Raw genomic sequence first — 26,062 nt, 5'->3', positions numbered from 1 at the left:
AGAATTAAATGTACGTGTTTGCAGTTGCTGGGTTGTGGATCAGATGCATAGATATTCCTGGGTAAGGTCAAGCTAAAATCTTTGGAACTGGGAAAAGAAAAGAAAAAAAGGTATGAAGCTCAGTGGGGCAGATTTGTTATTAACATCTTTAAAAGAATGCACAGGACTATAATGTGCAGTTCACAAAGTTTACATTGAGCAGAGCTGGGAATTCATTTATATCCAGCTCATGTTTGATGAATGTCAAACGTTCGTCGCGCCGATACAGTCGTGGCGCTGCTTGCAAATAGCTTCTATTTTTCAGCAACAGAGCTCACCGAACTGAAGATTTGCTTTGACAGCTGGGAAATGCTGACCTACCTCTCTTGTAACATGTCTTATTAAAGGTATTCCATTCTTATTTACAGTGTACTCCAGCATAATATGCACTGCGCCCTGCATGCCATCAAAATCAAATGAGATGGATCGTATTTTCCACCTTGACTGATTTAATTTGTGCAATTTACAGCAATCAAATAATGAAGGAGATGCAGGAAGAGACAATGTAGCATTACTGGAGGAAATAGGAAATGAGCTCATCTTGCATTATGATCTATTGGGAGAACGATATGTCTTTATAAAGACTAGGATGCAATGAGGATGCTCCCTACGTTTCCCTACGTTTCCCTATATTTTCCCTTGCACTTTATTTTTAATTGTGTCATGCAAAAACAATCATTATCCTTTCAGGTAGCTTGCAATTACGAGCAAAGGAATTCATAATTTATTACAATATTAATAAATTATAGCTATAATTGATTTACTTGACACTTGGATTATTAACCTTTATAGGAGGTGAAAAGGAAATCACATATTAAAATGCAACAGCTAATTAATTTCTGACTTACTGAATAAGCCTACCTGCACTCTGGCCGTCTTTGTACACAACTACTATTATTCCCTCCTTAATACGATTGTGCTCACAGCAGGCTCACCTCGTGTGCATTCAGTGATTGAACTTGACCTTATTCCTTTGCTCTCATATTCCTTTCCATGCGTGCTGTGTGCATTGTCTTCGGTGTGCCACCACATTATCTAATTCTCTCCTTCCTTTATGATGAGTCACAGGCCCAACCTCAGGCAACAGAGCTCAGGAAAAAAAAGGGGAGGGAGATGTGACTGGAATTCAGCAGCAGTCAGGAGGAGATGGAGGAAAAAGGGCAGTTTATTTTAAGATGCCTCTGTACCACTGGCTAGATTTGTCAGAAATCATTTAGAGATGCTCCAGTGGAACGTGAAACTAGGCGATATCTGGATGCATATATATGTGGGCATGTATGTCTGTGAGTGAAGATGCACATGTTTGGGGGACAAAAGGATTTCATAACCATGCAATTTTTCTAAAGTGCATACATCACAAAACACCAGGGGAAAGCGTCAGGCCTTACTCTCTTGGTAGCGCTTACAACAGGTGGCAACAACTGCATGTCTCTCGTTTTACTGCTCGTCTATGTTTTGAAATGTTACAACATTTTAAATTACAATTTAACCTTTCAGGGAATATGACAAAGGCTGATATCACTCTCATGACTGCTGGCTTAATTGTGTTTCCTATATAAATTTAACAACAGTTGCTAGTTAGCTTAGTTTCCTACAAAAACTAGAAACAGGCAGCCTGGCCTGCAGAAAAATCCTTAAATCCACATTTAAACTGCACTGAACACAAATGGCTAGGAGGCTGATGTTTCTCTAAATCTTTGTGTTAAGCTAAACACCTCACCTCACCTTAATAAAGATTAGGTAAGCTAAAATAAAAAGCTACTAGCTATGTCGTTATTTATGGCTCAGTCACACTATAGTAAAAACAGGACGGTAACTTCAATGCTTCTAGGAAAAATCTGTAGTCGCCCAGTGACCTTTTTGTGTGTGTTTTTTTTTGTTTGTTTGGGGGGGTTTTGCTGTCAGAGACCAGCAGCAAATAGTTCAACCAACTTCTGGTCATCCAGAGGTTGACGTTTTGTCACTTTCAATCACAAGCACCAGTCACCTGGTGCTAAGTAACCTACCTCCAATCAGTCATGGTCTGAGTGAGAGTGACAACAACACAGTCTGTGTCAGTCTGCACAGATGTGTCTGCTGTCTCTCTTTGCGATAGAGGACACGAGATGTAGCTGGTCTATCTCGCTATTTGGGGAAGATTTTCTGAATTTCTGTTTCAAATCTCCGCGGTTCTGTGAATGTGAGTAGTTAGAGTTAATTTAATTAGAGTTAATACACATAATTGTGTATGTAGTTTGCAACAGATTTGCAATTTTCGGTTGCGATCGCACCCAACTGATTCTGAGTAGTTGTCGACCTGATCCACTTCTTTGAAGAAACCATATCAAAGGCAGCAAGTTCACAAGTACATTTCAAACATCATCTAATTTATCATTTAATTTTGGTTATGCAACCACGTCCAACCACTTTCCGCACTGTGACTATAGCATTAGTGCAAATTTTATTCCTGAGTGTGCCCAAACATGTTTGATATATATACGACAAACTAAAGAACGTTTGGCTACAGATTTGTGAGATTTGTGGAATATTTAGGGACAAATCTGGCAAACTAGGAAAACTCATCCAGTCCTCACTGCCTTCCTTCCAGGATACTTCAGCTGCACTACTTCAAGCCTGAAAGAGGAAGAAAAAAAACCAGACTCCACAGTGGAGCAAGGAGCTGGAGCCGTGTAGGACGCTGATGAGCGTGTCATTTCTACCTTCCTGTGAACCCTTTGTAAAATGAGCACAACTGGGACCTTCTTCCCTTTGTCACAATACCCACGCGTTCCCTGAACATGTCTAAAAGCTATGATTTGTCCACACCTTTTCTAATGCATGTCAAACTTTTCTTTTCTAGTCATAGCTGGGTGCAGAGGTGGGAGGCTGGAGTGCTTTTTTAAGTCAAAAGGATTCCACCTGTAAACCTCTTTGTGATGCCACTGACAGCTTTCTGTGTGATCCTGGCTTCTTTTACAAATGCAGTCATGTAAAGCGGCACATAAGGCTTCAACGAAAACAGCGTGGACCCGTTACGATGGTTTTAATTCAGTCATATTCAAGTGATCTAGTTGCTTGCTTTGCATGTGCAGGTTGAAGAGCCATGCCGCTAGACACTAGAGATATTGTAGTGTTTTGATGTTTTTCTGATATTTGCTTGAATAGCGACATGGAAGAATTTACTGTGCCTGTTATAAGCCATAAATTGTAGTTACTACACTGGGGTTACCTCCCAGTCAACTAAAGCTCGTAGCGTTTAGTTAGAGCGCTCTGAGACCACTAAACCTGCTCCTCACACATTGCAGAGACCTGTAAATTCAAGCTCGTATGAAAGTCTGCCAGCAACCACACAGGCTGCATATCCTATCTCATCAAAGTGGTGATCAGACATGTGACCATTAGGTAAGGCCAATTTTTGGTTCCTATGCTCATATATGTATGTTGTTGTGGAAAGTATAAAGATATTACACAATCAAGTCTCGATGAAGATGATGGAGGTCAGTGTCACGCAGTCATGTTAGTGCTCTACAGTACCTAAAGTTGGTAAGCTTGTTGTGTGTGACTCACACATTTTGCTCTACGAGTGGATGACTGCAAAGGGGACACAGTGCATGAGTATGAGTGGCCTCTAAATGAAGTCCTCTGTTATGAAGATCAGCTTAACATAACATAATGGACTGTTTTATTGCCATGCCATATATGAAAATGTTCTAGTTTGGATGAGTAACATCTGTTCTCGTGTGAAATTCCCACTTAGGTACATACGACAGTTATGCTATTTTTACGAGCAAATGATCCCTACATTTATGACACACCTTGCTCCATTCTATAGTCATAAAGCAAAGCCCTCTGTTTTAACAGCTTTGGGTCCTCGATGCCGTCCTCAGTGCAGATGCCATTGTGGGTCTGTCGGCTTCAGAGAGCGGAAAAAAAATAAATGAGATCATTCAAGTTTTAATGCCTGCTGCCGGAAAAGGATGCGCTCAATGCGCATTCATCAAAAAATAAATAAATAAATAAAAAACAGAGGCCCGGCAACAATAAATTCAGCTGCTGCACTTTTCCATGATCACAAAAATGTCACAGCAGTCAGCAAATTGAGTTAGATGCAACTTCAGAGGAAGATAGGCGTACAAGCTGCATATCTGGCTCCAAACTGCTGGCTGTTTGAAGCCCTTTTGTCTGGACGAGTGTTTTGTCTTAGTTATTTATTTATTTCCTATAATCTGTCCTTATATAAGATATGGAGTAATATGGGCCACAAGGATAAAAGCCTAGACAGAAAAAGGCTGCACGGTCACAGAAGCATTGTCTCTTTGAAGCAGAGGGACACTGAATTACCGTGCTCAACAAAACACATCCAACCACCCAGAGGTGCTCTCTCTGCTGCTCGCTGGCTACCGCTGGCCCGGCCTGTCTGCATGACATAATAGAGAGCTGCTGCACACATCACAAAAAATTCTAATAGTAACGGAAAAAAACAACCCCTCCATATGTAAATTTGTACGGCCGTGCTACACAGGGATGTGGCTGTGCACATTTTTGTCCCCCCCACCCCGATTAAGTAGCATTTACCCTCTGGATGACATTGAGAACTGCTGTCGCTGCTGGTGTTTCCATGTGAGTAATGGAATAAAACCTTAATTTGACTCTTCTTAGGCATTCACCCCAGGTCAGCAATCTCCTCGGGCGCCAGTTGCTGCACCCAGCTAAGCTGCAAGCTATCCATCCACCAAGGAGGTAAAGAGAGAAAGAAGGGGGGAAAAGGAAGAAATCGTCAAGAGAAGTAAGGAAGGTGTATGACGTTCGCTGCCGTCACTCATTTTAAACTATCGCTGTAGCAGAGATATCGCTCCTCAGCACTTTAGCCACCATGAGTTTTTTTTTTTAATCAAGTATTACAATTATAAGCAAATGGACACAACACTGGGCCCAAACTAATACAGCATCTAAGCACCCTTTTTTTTAAGTTTGCTTGATTTTAACAAGCAAATGAGACTCGTGTTCAAGTATATTCAACTAAGTTGAATACTTACTTTCCCATGACTTGTTTAAAATGAGAAAATATTAAGTACTCTGTACAGTTTTTATCTTGTTACTTCAACTGTAACGGCACTACAAAAGCCATTGTTGGTGTCGTTTACTTACACTGCACTACAACATACACTGATCAGACATAACATTATGACCATCTGCGTAATATTGTGTCGGTCCCCCTTTAGCTGCCCCTGGAGGTGTGCTGGGATTTCTACACCAAGATGTTAACAACAGTCCCGTACGTTGTGAACACAGGTTGCTGAAAAAGAAGCTGCCAGGCAGAAAGAAAAAAGGAAGATCGAAGAGAAAGTTCATGGATGTAATGATGGAGGACATGCAGAGGGTTGGTGTGGCAGAGAAGGCTGTAAGGAATAGGGTGAGGTGGAGGCAGATGATTGGCTGTGGTGACCCCAAAAGGGACCAGTTGAAGGAAGGAAAAAGCTCCAATTTGCAGGTATCATTGATACACCTTGTTAATCTAGCTAGCTAGCATTAGCTGATAACTCCACTTCTCATTTGAAGAAAACAAGTTGGTGACCGTGTGGTTTCCAAATGATTGCTATCATATTTATTTATATCAATGCCCTGCCTTCCTCTTCCAGAAAATGTGCCACCTGGGGTGACTTGTAAACCAACAGAAAGATCAGATGTGGCAGACTTGAGTTAACAGAGCTTCTATCTATACACACCCAGCACACTAAGACAACCAAAAAATACAACCAGTTACATTAGTTCTGGGATATTACTGCATATTAGCAGAATCATCAGCATCAAATATACACATTGTACATAGTGAAGTGTTTATTCTGTGGCATAGCTGGCAGTTCTTTAAAACCCACCACCACTCCAGTCACTCCATCCCTCTCTGTCTGTCTATCGCTCATCTGGCCCTGAGTGATGAAAGCGCTAATCTAATCTAATCTAATCGAGAGAGCCACACACAAGTCCGCTGCGCATCCCACTTCATGGATTAACAAAGCAAAGCGGGGAATGAGTGAAAACTAAAATGAGTCAGATTAGAAGCGATCACTTGAAAGCATTCTGAATGACAGAACTCGAGCACAAAACTGTGTGGAACTTTCCTATCGCAAGAAGCGGTGACATTAGGCTCGCTACCCCCAGCGGTGGTGAAAGCTCATCTTTGAAGTTGGAAATGGAGCCTGGAATGTAATCCTCTAAAATAGTTCTAAATAAAGCTGCATCAAAATTTCATTAGCTGGTGCCCATGGCCCGGAGGCTCACTTTCACCAATTTCACTAGGTGACATTCGACCTCCGTACATTGATCTGATATGTGAAGCAATACATTTTGACTGATTAGGAGTCCTGTGGATAAAGCAGTTTCTTTCTTCCTTCTCACAAAGCTAAAAAACGCACCAACTCCGGTATTTAAATATCAGGTCGTGTTTTATATCATAAGTCACGCGTCTATATGCGTGTTTGCTGTTGTTCCAGCTGTCAAGCACAGAAAGGTCACAACAACAACAAGATAAAGCAGCAAGGAGGAACACGTGACTGAGTGTACATGTTAAAAACAAAAAAAATACACTGAACATCTCTGTTTTCTTTTCTTTCTTTTTTTTGTCGATTAATAGCCCCGAGCTAGAGGTAGACAGCAGTACATCAAAATGACTGACAAGTGTTGGGGTGGAAAACTGAGGCGAGGTGGAGGAGGAGAATGGAACAAATACCACAAATACCACAACAAAACACGTCAGATCCTAAAAACAATGACCTTTAGGATGTTTCTGAGTGTTGATGTGAAGCTTTATGAAGTCAGGACAATCATTTTGGATGGTGCTACATCTAATTTCTAACACTCATGTTGATTACTGCCCGAGAACGCTGGGTAACAGACATGTTATGAATAGATGCACCGCTAGCCTCCAGTGATGTATAGACTGAATTCATCCTGAAAAAGCATCAATAAAAGCCCTGGATTTCTGACACGTTAGCCCGGTTTACACAGCTGACAGCGAGACACAGCAATACAAAAAGGCACCAAAGAGAGCAGCAACTTGTCTAATATCTCAGGGGTTTGGACTTGACATTTTTGGGCTCGATGAAATGCACTTTCCACATTTTCAGACTTAAAAACTATAATTAACGTTAAAAGCTGCACTTAATATCTTCATATTGACAAAGGCTCAGATGACTAAATGTAATGGAAAAGGCATCCCTCTGTGATTCAGTGACCCTTTTACGAGTTCAGTAGCATTTGGATCGTCTAAAGCTGCGTTATGACTTTTCTTTATGATCCTGCTCATGTGTGTAAAGCAAACAGGAAGTATGCCAATTCAACCAGCAGGTCTTACATTCTCTCTCTAATGCACATGCACCAAGAGCTTCCTTCATGGTTTCCTCATGCAGCCACATTTTATAAAGGCGTGGCCAGGTTGAGACAATTACTCACATGTCGCAGTAGCTGTTTTGTGTGGCAAATTTCTCTATGCCAAGTGGTGACTATGCACCATGAAATTGCATACATAATAAGATCATGTTTATAACACTTCATTTAAAAAAAGTTTGAAGTAGAATTGTTGCCACTGTTGATAAAGCTTATAAGTAGGGCTGGGCCATATTATACCGTTCACGGTAATACCGGTACAATGTTAGGCAACGATAAGAAAATGAAATATCGCGATAGAATGTGGGTAAAACTCGCATGCGCAGTGCCTTTGTTTTCATACGCACATGGCCGAAAAAGCACCACGGCAACGGAGAATGAGAAGGGGGAAAGCGGATTGTTGAGTGAAGCGGATGAACAAGAATTGGTTTGTAAAAATGGTGCCACTTCAGTGATGTGGAACTGGTTTGGTGTTTGTCCGTCAGATACACAACAAAGCACTTTTTTTTTTTGTAGAACATGCACCAATCCGTCTGTCGATCTCCGGCTCCCTTCTCCCATCACTCGCGAACAAGACCCCGAGATACTTGAACTCCTCCACGTGGGGCAGGAACTCATCCCCGACCCGGAGTGGGCACTCCACCCTTTTTCGGCTGAGAACCATGGCCTCAGATTTGGAGGTGCTGATCCTCATTCCCGCTGCTTCACAGTCGGCTGCGAACCGTTCCAGTGCGAGCTGGAGGCCCTCACCCAATGAAGCCAACAGAACCACATCATCCGCGAAAAGCAGAGATGAGATTCTGAGGCCACTGAAGTGAAAGCCCTCCGCCACTTGGCTGCGCCTAGAAATCCTGTCCATAAAAATTATGAACAGAATCGGTGACAAAGGGCAGCCCTGGCGGAGCCCCTCACCCACCGGGAACGAGTTCGACTTATTGCCGGCAATGCGAACCAAGCTCTTGCAACGGTTGTATCGGGATCTAATGGCCCGTAGCAACGGGCCAGACACCCCATACTCCCGCAGCACCTCCCACAGGACACCCCGAGGGACACGGTCGAATGCCTTCTCCAAGTCCACAAAACACATGTAGACTGGTTGGGCAAACTCCCATGCGCACTCAAGTATCCTTGAGAGGATAAAGAGCTGGTCCAGTGTTCCGCGACCAGGACGAAAACCGCATTGTTCCTCCTGTATCTGAAGTTCGACTAGCGGACGAACTCTCCTTTCCAGCACCCTGGCATAGACTTTCCCAGGGAGGCTGAGGAGTGTGATCCCCGTGTAGTTGGAACACACCCTCCGGTCCCCCTTCTTAAAGATGGGGACCACCAACCCCCCGGTCTGCCAGTCCAGGGGTACTGCCCCTGATCTCCACGCAACATTGTAGAGGCGTGTCAACCAGGAGAGCCCTACAACGTCCAGAGCCTTCAGGAACTCGGGGCGGACCTCATCAACACCAGGGGCTCTGCCACCAAGGAGTTGTTTAACTGCCTCAGTGACCTCACCTGCGGAAATTGGCGGGACATTCCCGCGCTAGTAAAGTTGTATTTTGTCTCGCATCAATTATATCATCAGTTATATCGTTATCGCAAATTTTCAAATATATATCGTGATAAATATTTTTGGCCATATCGCCCTGCTCTACTTATAAGTACTAGGGGTGGGTTTTGATTATCGATTTATCGATTAAAATCGATTCTGGCTTGGATAACTTGATATAGATTCATTAAAATCCTGAATAGATTTTTTTAATATTAATTTATTTTGCCCAAAACGCCAGAATCTCAGGTTAAACCTCACAAAATTTCAAGAACCACCAAACAGCTAAAACAGCAAATGAGAGCAGGTACACAGATTCTGCACTAAGATGTAAACACAAAGCGCGGACCCGCCGACGGATCAGAATCAGTGAGATGTCGCCTTTCTCACCCGACGGCACGGACACGGTCGGGGCTGAAAGCCGACAGCTTTGTGTTTACGCCCTTTTTGCGATTCTAAAGCTGTTAGTTTTATCTCTCTCCAAACATTATTGACCGAGCCAGCAGCAAAAGAAGATCCAAACTACGCTTCACATAAACATTGTCATGAATTCCCTCTGACTTTTGCTGTTTTGCTTCCACCACACTTCATGCACAGCTTTCTCTCTCTCTCTCTCTCTCTCTCTCTCTCTCTCTCGCTTTCTCTGTATACTTCAAGAACAGTTTCCCGTCTAAAAATCTGTTTTCTGAATTATTCGCTTGCTTGTTATGCACAAGTCTACCATTGTTTACAGCGCTGTCGGACGCTGTTTTTTTCCCTTTTACTTACTTCCGAAAAGAAAGCCTCATTTCTGCTGTTCAATAGGCTTCTGAACAAATTTTAACTTTTTAAAATTATGCAAAATGCAAAACGCTTAGCTGTGTGCTGTAACTTCAGAGGTAATGTTCATATGTTGATTAATGATTTTCTTTCGTTTTTGATCTACTGCAGAATATTTTTATAAAATCCAGGCCAGGAAAATCACCTTCATGTTTTTCTGTGTTTTATCTTCAGCTACTTTGACACAAAGGCATCTGCTGTGATGCTCACACCTTTGATAAAGTCTTGCGAGTGTCAGCTTCCTTTTTATAGATACAAAAATATGTAAATGTACTGATCTGAATTATAGTATTTCTGACTGTCTGAGGCAAAATTTCCCAGATTTAAATCGAATTGAATCGAATCGTAGATCGAATCAATTCGGGACCTTGTGAATCGGAATCTTAAACGGGTGTTTGAAATGTTCTTTGGGAACATTAGGTACAGATATCAGCTACAAAAACAACTCAAGTGACTTGATACAACTCCAGCTCTATGAGCATGTTATGCTTAGTCCCATAACGAGCCTAACCTTTAGTTGTGTTACCAGAAGGGTGGTCTTTTAGTCGGTGGTAGCCATAGTCACATGGTGGCTTATGTAGTATGAATTTTAAAAAAAACAAAAAAACAATATCTCTGCTTTATCTAAATTTGGTTGTAATTTATGGTGGGTGGAAATTAAAGGTACAGTGTGTAAAATCTCACCACTAGACGCAATCAAGTAAAATCTGTTTTCTTACCTCTCTTAATCGTAGTTACAGTGGCTGCTGTATGACAGACTACTTTGGCTGTCATTCATCTGTAGTGAGGGTGGGCTGTCAGTACTGTTTACCTCAGCTGTCAATATGTGACCAGATCTGTTTACTCCGTAAAACTTTATGGAACCAGTATGATGCAAATCAATGAGTCAGTGAAACTGTTCAATGACAGCAAGACAGAGGTGAGTAGTTGAGAATATCCTGAACTTTTTTGTGTGGAAGCACTGCTGTTTTTGCTGCTGTTAGCAGCTGTTAGCCACTGTTAGCCAGAATTACTGGAACTTTCTTTGAAATCCATGTAACATTTCTGGACTATTAACGTAATCACACTGGTTATCAGAGGGAAATGTGATCTTTAGGACACTCGAGCCTAAAATTGGCATAATGTTAGCTTAAGATAAGATAAGATAAGATAAGATAACCTTTATTAGTCCCACACGTGGGAAATTTGTTTTGTCACAGCAGGAAGTGGACAGTGCAAAAGTTATGACGCAAAAATTAGAATACAATAAGAATAAATACAGTACACAGCTGTACAGAATAGAATAAAATAATATACTATATACAGTAGAATAAAATAGAATAAAAATATACAATAAGATAAAAATAGAATACGAATGCTATATACAACTGAGTAAAAATACAACGATGCCAGAAAAGATTATTGCACTTAGTGTTATTGCACATGTGTGGATGTGTGTGTTTGTTCAGTTAAAGTCTTTGTTGTGGAGTCTGACAGCAGTGGGGAGGAAAGACCTGCGAAATCTCTCCGTCCCACACCGTGGGTGCCGCAGTCTCCCACTGAAGGAGCTGCTCAGTGCTGTCACAGTCTGCTGCATGGGGTGGGAGACGTTGTCCAACAGGGATGACAGCTTAGCCGCCATTCTCCTGTCACTCACCACCTCCACTGGGTCCAGAGGGCATCCTAGAACAGAGCTGGCCCTTCGGATCACCCTGTTCAGTCTTATAACCAGCTGTTATTGTGGTTCAACCAGCTGTCCAGAGACAGGAAGTTGGCATTTCTAGACAATATCAGAATTTATGCACATTTTTGTGTATTGGAACCTTGGCTTCAGTTAAGGAGATACAGCTTGAGGTGAGGAGTAAGAGTTACAGCATTAATTGCATTGTCTTCTTTGTGTTTTCCCTTCCTTGGTGAAGGGGACCCCTTTGCAGATGATGAAACATAGGTATGATCCTTCTTATCTTGAGTTAAAAGTTGCAGACACAAATTAAATTTGCCTCCATGGCAAACAAACGTCTCTAAGCTCTCTTTTCCTGCACTTTTGGTGTGCTATGTATAGGACTATATACATAAAAGTCAATTAGGCGGAACGGCGATATTCATCTCAGCCACTGCATTAAAGATGGTGGGGCAAGATGACAAACTGGAAACCGCTCACATGTATTTTTAATTCATTAAGTTCATTAGCATACATAAATTTGTTGGTAGACATAATTACACAATATTAAATGTATATTTATGAGGACAACATATTTGCTTCAATTTAATTCCTCTAAAAAATGATTTACATCAACTTTAAGGTTGATGTTTGAGTAACTGCAGTTGACCTGCCAAATAAATCATATTTAGTCTTGTTTTGGGTTTTTATTTTTTGTTCTGCATGCACATGTACTACAACAACTTTACAGCCTTTCTCCACACAACACTAAAGCACACATCTGATGAAAACCCAAATTATACTAGCTGTACTCTTTAATAAGGTCACCATTCCTCTAAATAATAGTCTAGAAAAGGCCACAGCCACTTTAGCTATTTGAACTCAAAGAACACCAATCTAAGCCTAATAGTGTCTAAAGCAGGAGGACACAACCAGTTTTCAGAGTAATAGAGTGCACTCCAAAAGGGACCAAGGCCATGTGTTTTAGACAACCACAATGTACATCTGCCCTCGTCATGGCAGCTGTGTGGTGCAGCACACGAGGCTGGGATTTTAGTAGGCGACACTCAGTAAGCTCTAACCTTCAAGCACGACAGAAAGCGCCATGTTGTCGTCAAGCCTGACAGACTGTGATCCAGTCCGGCGGCCGTAATGCTCGGCACGTGAGAAGGGATGTGACTTGATCTCTGGCCACTGATTATCGACCATCACTTGACCAAATTCGTCTGCAGACAGAATGCAACAAACTCTCTTCAAATTGCATGTAAAATCGATGGTTAAATCGACCACTGGCTTCAGTCAATAAGAGAAGTTAGGCTGAACAAAGCTCTCATTATACAGAGAAAGTGAGTTGTGCAGACAAGGCGATGTGGAAGATAACACTGAGTGACATTTAATATCATCAGTTAATGAAAAGATGATAATACAGTTTAACTCCTGATAATGTACAGACGCGCTTTCTGTGACATTTAGCATATCTGAGAACATGTAGATAGTTTGTGGGGCACATTCAGTGGCACACACACACACACACACACACACACACACACACACACACACACACACACAAGACCTTTTTCCTTCATATTCATGCAGTCTTACTTTGTGCAGGCCCACGGGGGGAAAAAAACAAAAAAAGAAAAAACAGGAGAATTAATGCGTTCCTTGACATTTGATCCAACCCTCTTCCCTGTGTCAGCAGAAATCCAACTCCTCATCACTTTGCTGCAGAGTTTAGTAGTCCTCAGTCTCTATTACTGATGCTGTCACTTCCTATGTCCACGATCTGCTGCATCGGAAGCTCCCTGATCAAAATGCTGCTGCCATCGGCACTCTCCGACTAAGCAGTGCAGGTAAAGGCTAACTGGGGCGTCTCCAGACAAAACGCTGATTGTATCCACAGTGTTCTCACAGACTTGAATAGCAGATGCAGTGTTTTTAGTGTCACTAGAGTGCACTTCATTACCGTGAGAGTTCATACCAAGTTTGAGGTTTATTGACTGTCACTTAAAAGGCAACACGTCTGCACTGCATTCTGATCTTCTGAGCTTTACATCTGTCTGAGCCTTTTCTAAGATGGATTACGCCCTGTTTGATGGCTCGACATCAGAGCTAAATGGCAAGTCTGGAGAGAAACGCTTGTCTTTTATCAATTAGAGGCTGACATCAAAAACCTGACAGCTACCTTTGATTTGATTCCTCAACAGATGAAATTTTTTGTCATTAACCGCCAACGCGGCTGCACCAGCGAAGAATCTTTATTTACATCACAGAGTCTGTGTGTTGCATTGTGACTATATACCTGGTTATATGGGTCACAATACTGACATAAAAAGTCGGTATGCCCACTGTAGTAATTAAACTTTGTTTGCGAGTGAATCTCATATCACCAGTTAAATGTTTCTATCACCATGACAGTGTAATGCTGTGCTCAGGAAATCAGTTGTGCGCTATAAACACATGATTGCTCACTCTCTGCTTCTCTCTAACACTAATCACCATCGCTGACAGGTGCACTGTCGCAAGACTGTAATTTTCCACATCTACAAAAAGTGACATTTAGTTACCAAAGGCAAATTAATGGGTTTGACTTTTTCACTTCATGAGAGAAATTTTTAAAGGCTCTTTGGAGGTACATAAATTTCCAATTCACAGGCAAAAAAAACTGTGGTAGACAGTAACTATAGTGTGCTACACTGTAGATATAAGGAGTAATTCTGCATGTAGCTTTGGCAATAATCTCTCATTGCAAAGGGAAGCAGTGTTGTACATCTATTCAAATCAACTGCTATTCAATTTTAGTTATATAGCACATAATATATATAGACGACCTGCTATAAGCAAGCACATGCCGACAGTGGGAAGAAAGAAACCTCCAGCAGAATCAGGCTCAGACAGGACAAAGATACACTGTGGAGCCAGAGATGAATAATAACTGATGGTTAAATGCAGAGTGGAGTATAAACACATAGTGAGTGAAAAAGGAAGCACTCATGCGGCCTTGGCCTATTGCAGCATAACGAAGTGGGTTCAATGTCACCTGATCCAGCCTTAACTATAACAAAAAGAAAGGTTTTAAGCTGATGTGGAATGAACGGTATTTCATGCTAGGGCTGTTTGATATAACGATATACATCAGATGACGATATAAAAACGTCTATCGTTTCATTTTACGCTATCGTTTATTTCGTGGTGTCGCAAAATAAACTTTACGGCAATATTTTTTCATCGTTTTGATGGTCACTGTAGTGGCTATATGAATTTCTTAAAGTTCTCTCTTTCTCTTATATTTAATATAACCACACTACGGACGGACAAGCGACTGTTTTTATTTGTCGTTAGCAACAATGATGGTAAAACCATCGCGTGTCCGCTTGTTTATTTTCCACATAAACCTTTCACAATAAAGTTCAAGATCCTGTTGAGACTTTTCAAAATAAACTGAATCATGTGAAAGAGTGTGCAGATGAGAGCCGCCAGGTGCTAAAAAATAAACCTTAGACGTTAGAACAGGCTTTTCCCCGCAGCACGCCGTGTAATAAATACTTACAAAGAAAACGGCGGCCGTTACAACTTATGTCTAAAAATGTATAGTTTAATGCATCGGTTAAAACACTCGACTCCAGGTACATGACGCCCAGCTGGAAACACTTCCTGCAAGACGAGCTGCCCGAGATTCACAGAATTTACAGAAAATGTTACATTTTTGTGATTTATATCATTATCGGGACGATAGATGTCTTATATCAGGATATGAGATTTTGGTCATATCGCACAGCCCTATTTCATGCTACTGGGAGCCTTCAAAGGTGAAACAGGAGCCTATACTGATCTTTGGTGATGTAAGATTTCTTTTTTTTGTCATCTGACCAACCTAAAGGCTTATTTACTGGTTTTGTTACTGTCTGACCATTCTTGTTTTTCCTCCAGTCTGACTTCAAAGCTGTGAGTACAGTTTTATATTAGGTGAAAAGAATCACGAGTACAACTACTAAGATAAGATTAACAAATTAAAATTTGTGTTAAAAAGCAAAAGACTATAGAACAAAGTAGAAACAATGTTTTGCTTACTGCACAGCCGCCTGAGTTAAAATGCTGACTGGAGCCACTGTGGCGTCCTGTAATTTGATTATAATGGACAGCTTCAAGCCATTTATAAAACACTATTTTCCACTGGCCAGGTTACAGTATAATTAAATACACAAACTCACTTAGTATTCAAGTCAATCAATCACGTACAGTCCAACCTGATGTAAATTACATTACCGAGTCCTCAAAGCAAAACATGGATGATGCCTGAATGAGTGACTCACAGACACACTGTTGCAACATTTTTCAAGGTCAGTCCAAGGAGAGTCAGTGTGCAGCATCAGGGTGGCAGCCTGTAAATCGTGATTGGATCAGCAGGCCTTTATGGGGGGTTAACACATCCCTGCATGCACTCTACTTCCCTCGCCATTCTCTTCCCCTGCATACTTAAGTAATCGAGTGCAAGCTCCTTTTATGTCGATCAAAAGTTCGGAGCTACCTACAGTCAGCCGACAATTTCTCCTTATAAAGGTCAAGATTCATCAGGGGGTCAATGTCAGCTGAAACATCTGGTTAAGTATATCATTGCCAGCAAGTCATTACAAGCTTAACTAACATGATGAGGCATGAATGAGGCATGCTTTATATATATACTTGAATGAGGATAGAGGTTCAGTCCTGTCATCACTGTACAAAAGTTTGTCAAGGGCAAACTGTGCATACAATGAGAGAGTGTGTGGTGTGGCAGGTAATAATAAAGGTGTTTACTTTCTTTATTGTTTGGAATTGTTTGTCATGAGTCACCGAGTGACAGTGCCACCCAGGCAAGCATCTTTCCACGATGTGTCACCGTAACGTGACGTCCCACACAGTATATTTGGCACACTTCCCGACCAAACCACAGCGCTGTATTCATTCTTTAACTTCTGGGAAATGTGTGGACAGATTTGGCAAATATCTCTTCAGGTTAGCCATTTTGCCTTTAACCAGTCCAACTCATACTGGGGTAATTTCATTGCAGCTCCCACTGAAAGCAATTAGAGGTCCGGTTGTGTCATGTTGTCTCTCCGAGATCTCTGTGTGCGCTACCGCCAGCACTGACACTTACTTCCTGTTCCCATCCCGGCAGTTTCTGAAAAAAAAAACCAAAAAAAAAAACCTGGAAGGCAGCTTGAAATGATGACCTGACATGACTGACAACCAAGGGCGGACCTTGTGTCAGTCAACACCTCCACAGCCCGGGATAATAATACTAAGTGACTCCTGGGATCAAGCTAAGGCTCTGCTGTTTTTAAGAGAATGTACTGCAAACAGATTCACATGATTCACATAAATAAATGTTTGTCATTAATATGTGAGCAAGTGTGAGAGCAGAAGCCTAATTTTATTGTTACCTTTCGAGTGTGTGTATCCCTACTGATGACATTTAGATGTGAAAAGTTACAAAGATGAGGCAGCCTTGAATAAATAATTTTTAAAAAAGCCAGAAACATGGTAGCAAAAGCCCTTTTCCACCTACACTAGTTCTACTAACTGCAGGCAGGAGTCATGCATGAAACTTTTTTGCTTGGAGAAAAGACAAAAATAGACAAAGTACGAAACGTAAGACTTCTGTGCAAAGGTTGCTACAAAAAGGGTTGTACTTATTCTGAAGCTCTGAAATGATCATAATAGAAAACTGATGTGTATTCACTTTTTTTCCCTTTTTTTTAAAAACAGGATTCATTGATATGCAAAACTTTCCAACTGGCCATAGTCTGTACAACAACTGATGAATGCCAATATATTGTATGCGCAGTGCATGCAGCTATGCCCTGAGGCTGCACACACCATTTCCGACGAAAGCAATCATGGGAGGGATGCTGCGGATTAATAATACAGAATTGCATTATTTTGTTTTAAACCGGAAAAAAACAGGAAAAGGACGCTTCTGTTTGCGTTAAACAATTACAAATACACTAATAGTACATGGCCATTGTGCCTTCTGCCCATAAAACATATTTACTGACACTGCTTTTAAGCACCAATTGGACAATCAGTCAACTACCAATTGGCAAAGTGATGTACAGCTGACTTATATACACATTCTTTGGATGTGTGTTGGTTATCCCTCACTTGCCCTTCTGAACTAAATCAGGAAGCAGACTGGCTGTTTGTTAGAAGTAATGCAAGCTCTAGCCATGCATCTCTCTGATCTGTTCAGATATCCACACAGATGTGGTGTCCCAGATATTGATGATAAACCAATCAGCAATCAGTGGATCAAAGCTGCAAGCAGGAAACTGATAAGGCAATTTCCATATAAGTTAACTAGCTAGCTGGATTCATTAAACTTAGATACAGAAATATGGTGAATGACACACGGACAACAATAACTTTGATTAAGATTTTTTTGTCGTTGTTGTAAGCTACATGTTCCTAACAGCTACAGGTTTCGCTGCCGGTTCAGTTGGCCCAAAAAGGAAATGAGGTTTGAGTGCCATATCCATGTGTCTCCACCAAGAAAATATAATAAAAAGTCAAAGGAGGTGCAGCTCTTCTCTTTATGGAGCTCCATGAAGCATGTGTACCATGGCAGATTTTAAATAAGTAACCCAAATTCATAACTGTGGTGCGTCGCTTCATAAACGTTCCCATCCAGAATGAAAGACTCAGATTAACGGCGCTCCAGTTGCATTTTAATGAGCATATGTAAACACAAACAATCAAGCTGTGGAGATTTTGCACTCTCAGCTTATCTACAACAATGAAACAGAGAAGGGAGCACTGAGCAAAGACACCATCACAAGCACTCAGGATTTACAGCTCTGCCTCTGGTGCACACTCTTAACTCCATCAAAATCGAAGGTAATCGGCTATTTAAACATGACTGTGCGATTAGAGTTTAATAAAAGCATTTTACAGGCATGCCAACTTTTTAATTACAGCTGTTGGAAATGACTCAGTGAAAGAAAAAAAAAGGAGAAAACCATTATTAAAAACACACACGAGTAAAGCCACAAAAGCGTTCAGGGATCTCTGACAGGCACACAGGAGCCACTTTACATCTCGTTCAGCAGTTTAGCTGAGGAAAAATGCTTTGTTTCGTATTCAGCAAAAAAGTGAATGAGATTTTGTAGTGTTTGAATTTAAAGATGGCATCTTTTTTTTTTACAGCTATTCCGAGCATATCCGTGTCATCTACTGTGCTGACACAGCTCCCAAAAGACGGAGGGCCGGTTTGGTTTAATCATCCTCTCAATGACAGCGTGATGATCAGACACAGTGTAAGGAGACACGTGGACGTGACAGCGCCCAACACATTATCCTACAGCTTTCTTACTTCTCAACAAAAAGTTCACACTGTAAATACATTCGTTCGTGCTGACACATTGTCCAAAAAAAAAAAAAATCTTGGTAATTTACATTTCAAAGTGTGACAATGAAAATGTTGCAGTAATCAATATTTTACCAGGCCACTGGCAACTTTTCTTTTTCAGTGCAAGTCGAGACTTCAGAAGAAAACGATGACCTAATCTCTAATCACAGGGTTTGTTGCCACCAGTATTAATTCCCATATGGGACCAGTGAGTCTGTGTGTAGTATGCAAGTCAAAAAGTTCTCAGATGAAAACCTTTTTCAGAGCTGTTATAGCTGATCAATCCTGACCAGTTTATTGAACTAAACCAGCGATCCCCAACCTTTTTTGCGCCACGGACCGGTTTATGCCCGACATTATTTTCGCGGACCGGCCTTTAGGGTGTCGCGGATAAATACAACACAATCAAACCAGTAGCGGTACCAAAAAAAGAAGATTTGGTCATAACACACGGGAAAAGACCCAGGGAACCGAGCTAATGATAAAAACGCCAAAAAAAAATAACGATAAAAACCTTGAAAACCATAAATTTCACACACGAGCCTCAACTCTCGCGACCCGGTACCAAACGGCCCGGTGTTTGGGAACTGCTGAACTAAACCTGTATGAACCTCTCTGAACTGAAGCACTCTTGGATAATTTTATTAAAAAGTTTTCCTTTTTTTCTTTTCAGATTATTTTTATTCAGTATCAGTTTATTTATTTTTACGTGATATATTGTTTTTTACTATGGATGGGATAAAAAAGACTCTTGTTATATACACTGCTTAAAAAAAATTAAAGGAACACTTAGAGGGAAACTGTAAACAAATCAGAGCTTAATGGGATAAAAAAAAGAATCCTGCTGGATATCTATACTGATATGGAGTGTGTAATGTGTTAGGAACAAAAGGACCCCACATCCTTTGACAGATATGAAATAGTCCTGTGTTTAAAACATCTCACTCATTAAATTCTTTGTCTTTTGTTCTAGAAAAAGGCTTTCCACATGGATATTTCGCCATACACTGATACACTTCCTGTTGAAGAAATACATTAATGGGGCAGCCATTTCTCCACAAGACCTCCCTTGGTTATTGAGCTGCAAGCTCTGAAAACAAGCCTGCACATTATAACCTTATCGATTGAAAATGCACTATTAGAAATCCTGGGATTAATTATTCAAAGGGAATTAATTAGCACTTTCAGAGGGGAGACTGAATGAGCTGCTGTGAGTAATCAACCCAACACAAGAGAAACGTAAACCAACCCAGAGCTATGAAGCGTAACACACGGGATTGAAACATTAAGAGAAAGAACCAAAAACATTCTGCTTCATGACACCTAAACCATTTTACATAATAGCTTAGCAAGGTGACCACTTCTACCTCCCATTCAACATCAAGAAAAAGCCAGAGCGATAAATGATTTATGCAGACCGTACACTACCACACGCCACATTAAAAATACAAAATGTACACACAACCGAGGGCTACTGTAAACTGGGCTTTCTAAATTTCCCGCTGAAGCTGTTTACACTATTAGCATAGATTTGTTAAGTGGAAATACAAACTATATGAATATGAGCTCAGATACTGTATCCAAGATGAGAGACTGCAACAGAAAAAAAAGAATCTTTTTTTTTTGGTGATTTTTGACCTGAAATCAACCATTACCTTTCTTCGCGTCAAAGTCATGTGTGGATCATAGCGGAACAGAAATGTCAGCCACTATCAGCACAAACCATTTTAAAATGCCGAGATTTCCCTGTGTGTGCGTGTGTCTGTGTGCGTGTGTGTGGTTTTTTATGACCAAATAAGAATTGATCAAAAGTGACATTGTGCCGACCTTTTGGTGTTGAACATCTTGGCAGAGTCTTCTTTCTCCTGCTCAGAGGCTTTGGGAGGTCAGGGTTTGATGCTGCCCTTTGAAACCTGCAGGAAGCACACAAACACACACATGAGTACAAAGCAAAAAGACAGAGGCAGGGGAGAGAAGGAGATAACGATGAGATTTTCAGCATCACAGTCGAGCCCCCCCCACCAAGTTGTCTGAAAGCCTTGGCCACGCTGACCTCAGCGGCCTCCATCAGCTGGCCTCCGACTGAGCGATTCAAATTGACTGGGCATGGCAGGAGGGAACAAGCAGAGCAGAACTGGGCCAACATGACAAAGACAATGCATGGAGTCAAATGGCAGCTTTAATAATTATTCGCCTTACCCCGCCACAACAAAACCCATTTAAAGCAGAACGGCATTAATTTGCACTGAAGCTCAACTGGAACAACAAGGAACAACTAAAGTATAATTAAAGGGGGGGGGGCTATAATTATCTATCTCTGTATATCTTTCTTGACATATATATATATATATATATATATATATATATATATATATATATATATATATATATATATACAGTAAATGTGTGCGTGTGTGGTTATATAGACAAACATTTTACATGTGATTAAGTACGGTAAGAGATTTTGTAATTGCATCTCCAAACTGAGTTTCTCTGTGTCTCTCATATACCGTGCCATTACTACCCACCACACTGGTAATATCTGACAGGTTAGCCTCTGCTCTTTTATGTAAAGGTTATCAGAAACTGTGGAGGATGTAAATGAAGATAGGGTTCAATAATTAATGCCAAGGTCTATACAGGCCTCAGTTCTCACCCTCTGCAGTCTGTAATGAGACGAGTGGAGATGAGCAAAAAAAAGGAGGGAGGAGCAGGGAAGCGATTAAAGGGGCCACCTCAGTCCTATCTGGCCTCTCTCGCCCCTCTATCACTCAGACATGCGGGCATGTGCGAACATGCACTTCGACTCATTTATAACAGCTGAAGGGTGTTTCCTCCCTCGTACACGTTGGCGAAGAGCAGCGGGGTGTTGAGCGAACAGGCAGAAAGGTTAACAAAGTAGTGTGACACTGGAAACATCTGATAATTCATTCAGGTGACATGGAGACAGTGGAAGTACCCGGGTCTGTGACTAATCTAAGGCTGCGCCGCGGCCAACTTTGTTCCTTCCAGGATTCGTAGACGCTCTGAGCATGGGCACAAAGCCACGAGTAAAAGTGATTCTTATTATCATGTCTGGCAGACCGAGCTTGCAACAACATTATTTGAGACAGCGTCCTGTTAATTGCTCTGACAGTGTAATATTTTCAAACGATGTAAACTTCTATAATGCAATTAAGAAAATGAAGGATTAGACTAGTGTCACTGTTAGAAGCCAAACAAAACAGACAGTAATTCAGATAAGGGTAAATTCTGTCACCGGGCTTCCACAGCATCAGAAAGTGGCTCAAGAGCTTCACATGAAAAAGGCTAAGGATCTGTAACCATCCCAAAGATTCCAAGTGGACATGTTAAAGCCTGCTGAACTCAGTTCAACCTGCTGCTGGAACCACAGTATAAACGGAGTTATCACTTATTGCATGTCCCAAACATGACAGCGTCACAGCTTCTGAAAGAAGCACTTGAGTGTCGTTTTTAATGGTTGTGCACATCCCACTTCTTGTAATATGGTGCACGCTGCAAGTTCTCCATGATGTGATACATAAAGGTATGAATTACAGTATGGACAGAGTTCACTGCTAAGTTGAAAAAGATAAGACATATTTGACAAAGCTTTGGAAAAATCTCCACGACTGCTTTGCTTCCTGTTTCATCTTGTTCTGATTTCTACTACACTATTAAACCTGTGATTTTTTTTTTCTGAGCAGCAACAAGCAACAACCATTGTTTAGACCACTGGAGCAAGTGAAGGGCACGCCCAGTACAACAGCAAATGATGTTGAGTACATTATGTCAGGTAATGGCACCGTGTTGGCTATAATAGGGATACAGATGAAACCTACACACTGCCTAAAGCACATAAACAAATTTGGGTTAGGCTGAGGTCTATGTAAGATGGCAACTTGCCACAGCTGAAGCTACCCAGTGAAAGCAGAGTTACAAGAGGAGCTTTTCCTTGTCTGCCTTAACTGCCTTATGACTTTTAGTGACACCCCACTTTTCATGTATAGGGTTTAATGTGATGTCGGCCCAGCCTTTACAGCTATAACAGCCTTGAATGCAACTGCTAAGCCGTGAAAACGTATTCCAAGAAGCTCTTTACGCCGTTGTTCCCAGTCACTTTCACTTTGTTATAATACCACTAACAGCTGGCAGTGGAATATTTAGTAGTGAGGAAATTTCACAACTGGACTTGTTGCACAGGTGGCATCCTATCACAGTATCACGCTGGAAGTCACTGAGCTCCTGAGAACAACGCATTCTTTCACATGTTTGTAGAAACAGTCTGCATGCCTAGGTCGTTGATTTTAAATACCTGTGACCGTGGAAGTGATTGGAAAACCTGGATTCAAGGATTTGTATGGGTAAGTGAAGACGTTTGGCAGTATAGTGTATGTTAATGGGAAATATGCCAGTGTGAAAAAAGCTGAAATCATCCTTTGACAACCTTTGACAACCTACTTGAAAGCTAGCACATTTAACTTTGTTACTCATTCTGCGCAGTGTCGCTGCAATAGGAGAAAACGAGTTTGCAATTAGAGCCAAATATTAGAATTACACGCTCACTTGTAAACGTGAACACATTTCGTCCTGCCCACGCCCTTCTGAATAAGCCACCAAAAAGAAAAGAAAATCTGCTGAGGAAAACAGCACGGCTAATGTCAGTTTGGAGGCAAACTAGCCAATTAGTCTGTTAGCTGCAGCTCACTGAACAGCATATAAACACACCAGAAAATGTCACTTCAGCCTGTTTAGATGCTGGTGTGGTCCTTACTCTTCAATCCCATCGTCTACCAATGACTCGCAGAACAACTTCGTTTACTTTGTCTTCTGTTCCCCTGCTGGGACTCAGCCTGCTTGCTGCTGCCAATCAAACGGAGGCAGACACACCTACCCAGCTGTGGAGACACAAAGAGAAAGTTTCTAATAAAAAGCCAGCGTCTTTTTTTCCCCCTTCCTTTCTTTCATATAGTTTCTTCTAAACAACCCGACTTTGGACTGCATGCTTTTAAACTGACAAAATGTCAGTCTCACATTGGTACGAGTAAAAAGGTTGAGATAGCTCAAGCCAAAACTGTGTGGTGACTGATGCTACGACAATGCATCAGTGTTTTTTCTACCAGCTGTACTTCCAAAACATTTCATACCATAAACGCAGCAGGTGGACACTAATAAAAACCTTACCACAAAGGGTTGCAGGTACATGCACAGTGAAAGGCAATTATTTTAAAATATTTCATTTCATTAAAGCAAACTGTTTATCTAATTTGAGAGAAAAAATTCAGAGCCCAGGGAATACAGGCAGATAATTTCAAAGAGTCCCGCAATTGCCTTCCCCATTGCTGTTAAAATGTGACTCATCCTCGCATTCGTCACAGTGTCGCAGGGCCTTAAAATGATTACAGAGCACCTCACCAAACCCTGCGCTGCCCTCAGAAAAATAACAAACCGCTGAGCTTTCGAGGGTCGACAGTAAAAAGACAAAAACTGAAAATGTTAGATTTTTTTCTAAGTGTGAGGCCAGCTTCAAAGCCACACTAATAAGTGTCCTTTTATTTAAAGCAACATATTATATAACAAGAAAAGAAACAGGATGCCAGTATGAAATTCAGATAAGGATGAATTAAAATGGACCCAGCATTTCTTTTTTGTGAGCTGTGAACATATTGAATATCTAAATGAAGCTCTTTTTTTGTATTTACATTTTCTAAAGCCTGTATGTTGATGCTGATGATGCAGACCCTGTTGTTGTCACAAGCTAAGGCCGGCACAAACTGGTGGCTGGCAACAATTGTTCTTCACCAGGGGAGCTAACAATTATGTCCCAGCAGTAAGAGTACCAAATGTGCACTAGGAGAAGGAGTTCTTTTTACTGAACCATGCAAAGACTTACTGTTATCATTAACAGATTTGATTTTGTATCAGTCAACAGCATCAAATTTCAAATCAGTTTCAGTACAGCTTTAAAGATAACTGTAATAAATTAATTTAATATGTGGTGTTGATTTATTAAGAAATGCAGATAAACATTACTTAGTCTTGGGGTATGTAAATAAGGAAATCACCAGTCATTGAAATGAGACGTAAGTTTAAAATAGTTTATTAGGCAAACTAATAATAATAGAAATTATAATTTTCTTTTGTAAAGACCTGTGAAATATTAAGTACAGACACACCCATAAACAGTACATAAACGATGGAGGTAGCCACTTTGACGTCATTCAATTCAATTCCAATTTTTATAGTGTCAGATCACAATAACAATCACTTCAAGGCACGCGATATTGTAAGGTATCGGCCCTACAATAACACAGAGAAAACCCCAATAATCAGAGGAACCCCTGTTAGCAAACACTTGGCAATAGTGGGAAGGAAAAACTCCCTTTAACAGGAAGAAAAGTCAGTTTAGGCATGAGAGAAGAAAACTGATAAGTAACATGATACATAATACCAATGTGAAGCCATAAGCCACAACATTGAATGAGACAGCAAAACAGTTGACGCTGTCTTTTCTAATAGGCCAATATGAGTCAACAAGGAAGACTGTGATGTTCAGCTAACACACTGTAAGTGATGATCATGGCGTAGACCTTTTACTCACGTTAGCTAATTATAATATTTAGTCTATCGTTATCCAAGACGAACATATATGCTCTTAGGTTAGCTTTTCTTCAAGTTGATAATGCCACCATAAGAACCTGTAGCCACATTAAGCTAAATTCACTAAAGATTATTAGTGTGGATATTTTCTGCCACCAGTGCATGAACAGACACCACAACAATGCAAGAATGGAGCCATGTGGCTTCTCCTGGCATGAGTGGACCTCATCTCCTTCTATCTCTATGGCCAGAACCGTGTTTGAAAATGTTTTCCTGCCGAGCTTCATTAAGTCAGCCTTGTGTTTCAGCTTAATTGTCTGGCCATGCAGAGCATCCTGACAAACACTATCAGCATCCAAGCATGTAATGGATTGAGGCGAATCCCTCGGACTGACAGCAGGAGAGCGGGTATCCCTACTGCTCAGACCTGCACTTCTGCTGAAAGCCGCCGACCGTAAACCATCAATGACACGGTGGCGATGTGTTCGACATAACACAGGAAGCTTTAAGCTTGGGGGCTGACACAGCCGCTTTACAAAAAACAAAGATGAGCTAAGCACGTTTTTCAGCACATTGTTTAGACAGCCATCATGCCAAATGGTTCCCAGCAAGGCCACAGCCTCACTGTATAAATCCATTCTATTGTTAATGCAAACTCTCCGTGACACTCGCTCTGCGA

General features: G+C 41.1%; 1 protein-coding gene across 1 annotated transcript in view; it reads right to left on the bottom strand.

Moving 5' to 3' along the window:
• oxr1a (oxidation resistance 1a) overlaps window positions 1-26,062 on the bottom strand; it is a 182,430-nt gene that overhangs the window by 141,977 nt on the left and 14,391 nt on the right. Inside the window, exon 2 of the mRNA XM_004541604.5 lies at window positions 20,611-20,696. Coding sequence (XP_004541661.1) covers window positions 20,611-20,627 — 17 coding nt within the window. The 5' untranslated portion in view covers window positions 20,628-20,696. The remainder of the gene's footprint in view (window positions 1-20,610; window positions 20,697-26,062) is intronic.

The sequence above is a fragment of the Maylandia zebra genome, linkage group LG11 (assembly GCF_041146795.1).
Source record: "Maylandia zebra isolate NMK-2024a linkage group LG11, Mzebra_GT3a, whole genome shotgun sequence".
NCBI classification, from domain to species: Eukaryota; Metazoa; Chordata; class Actinopteri; order Cichliformes; family Cichlidae; genus Maylandia; species Maylandia zebra.
This window is presented reverse-complemented; position numbering and strand designations above follow the sequence as displayed.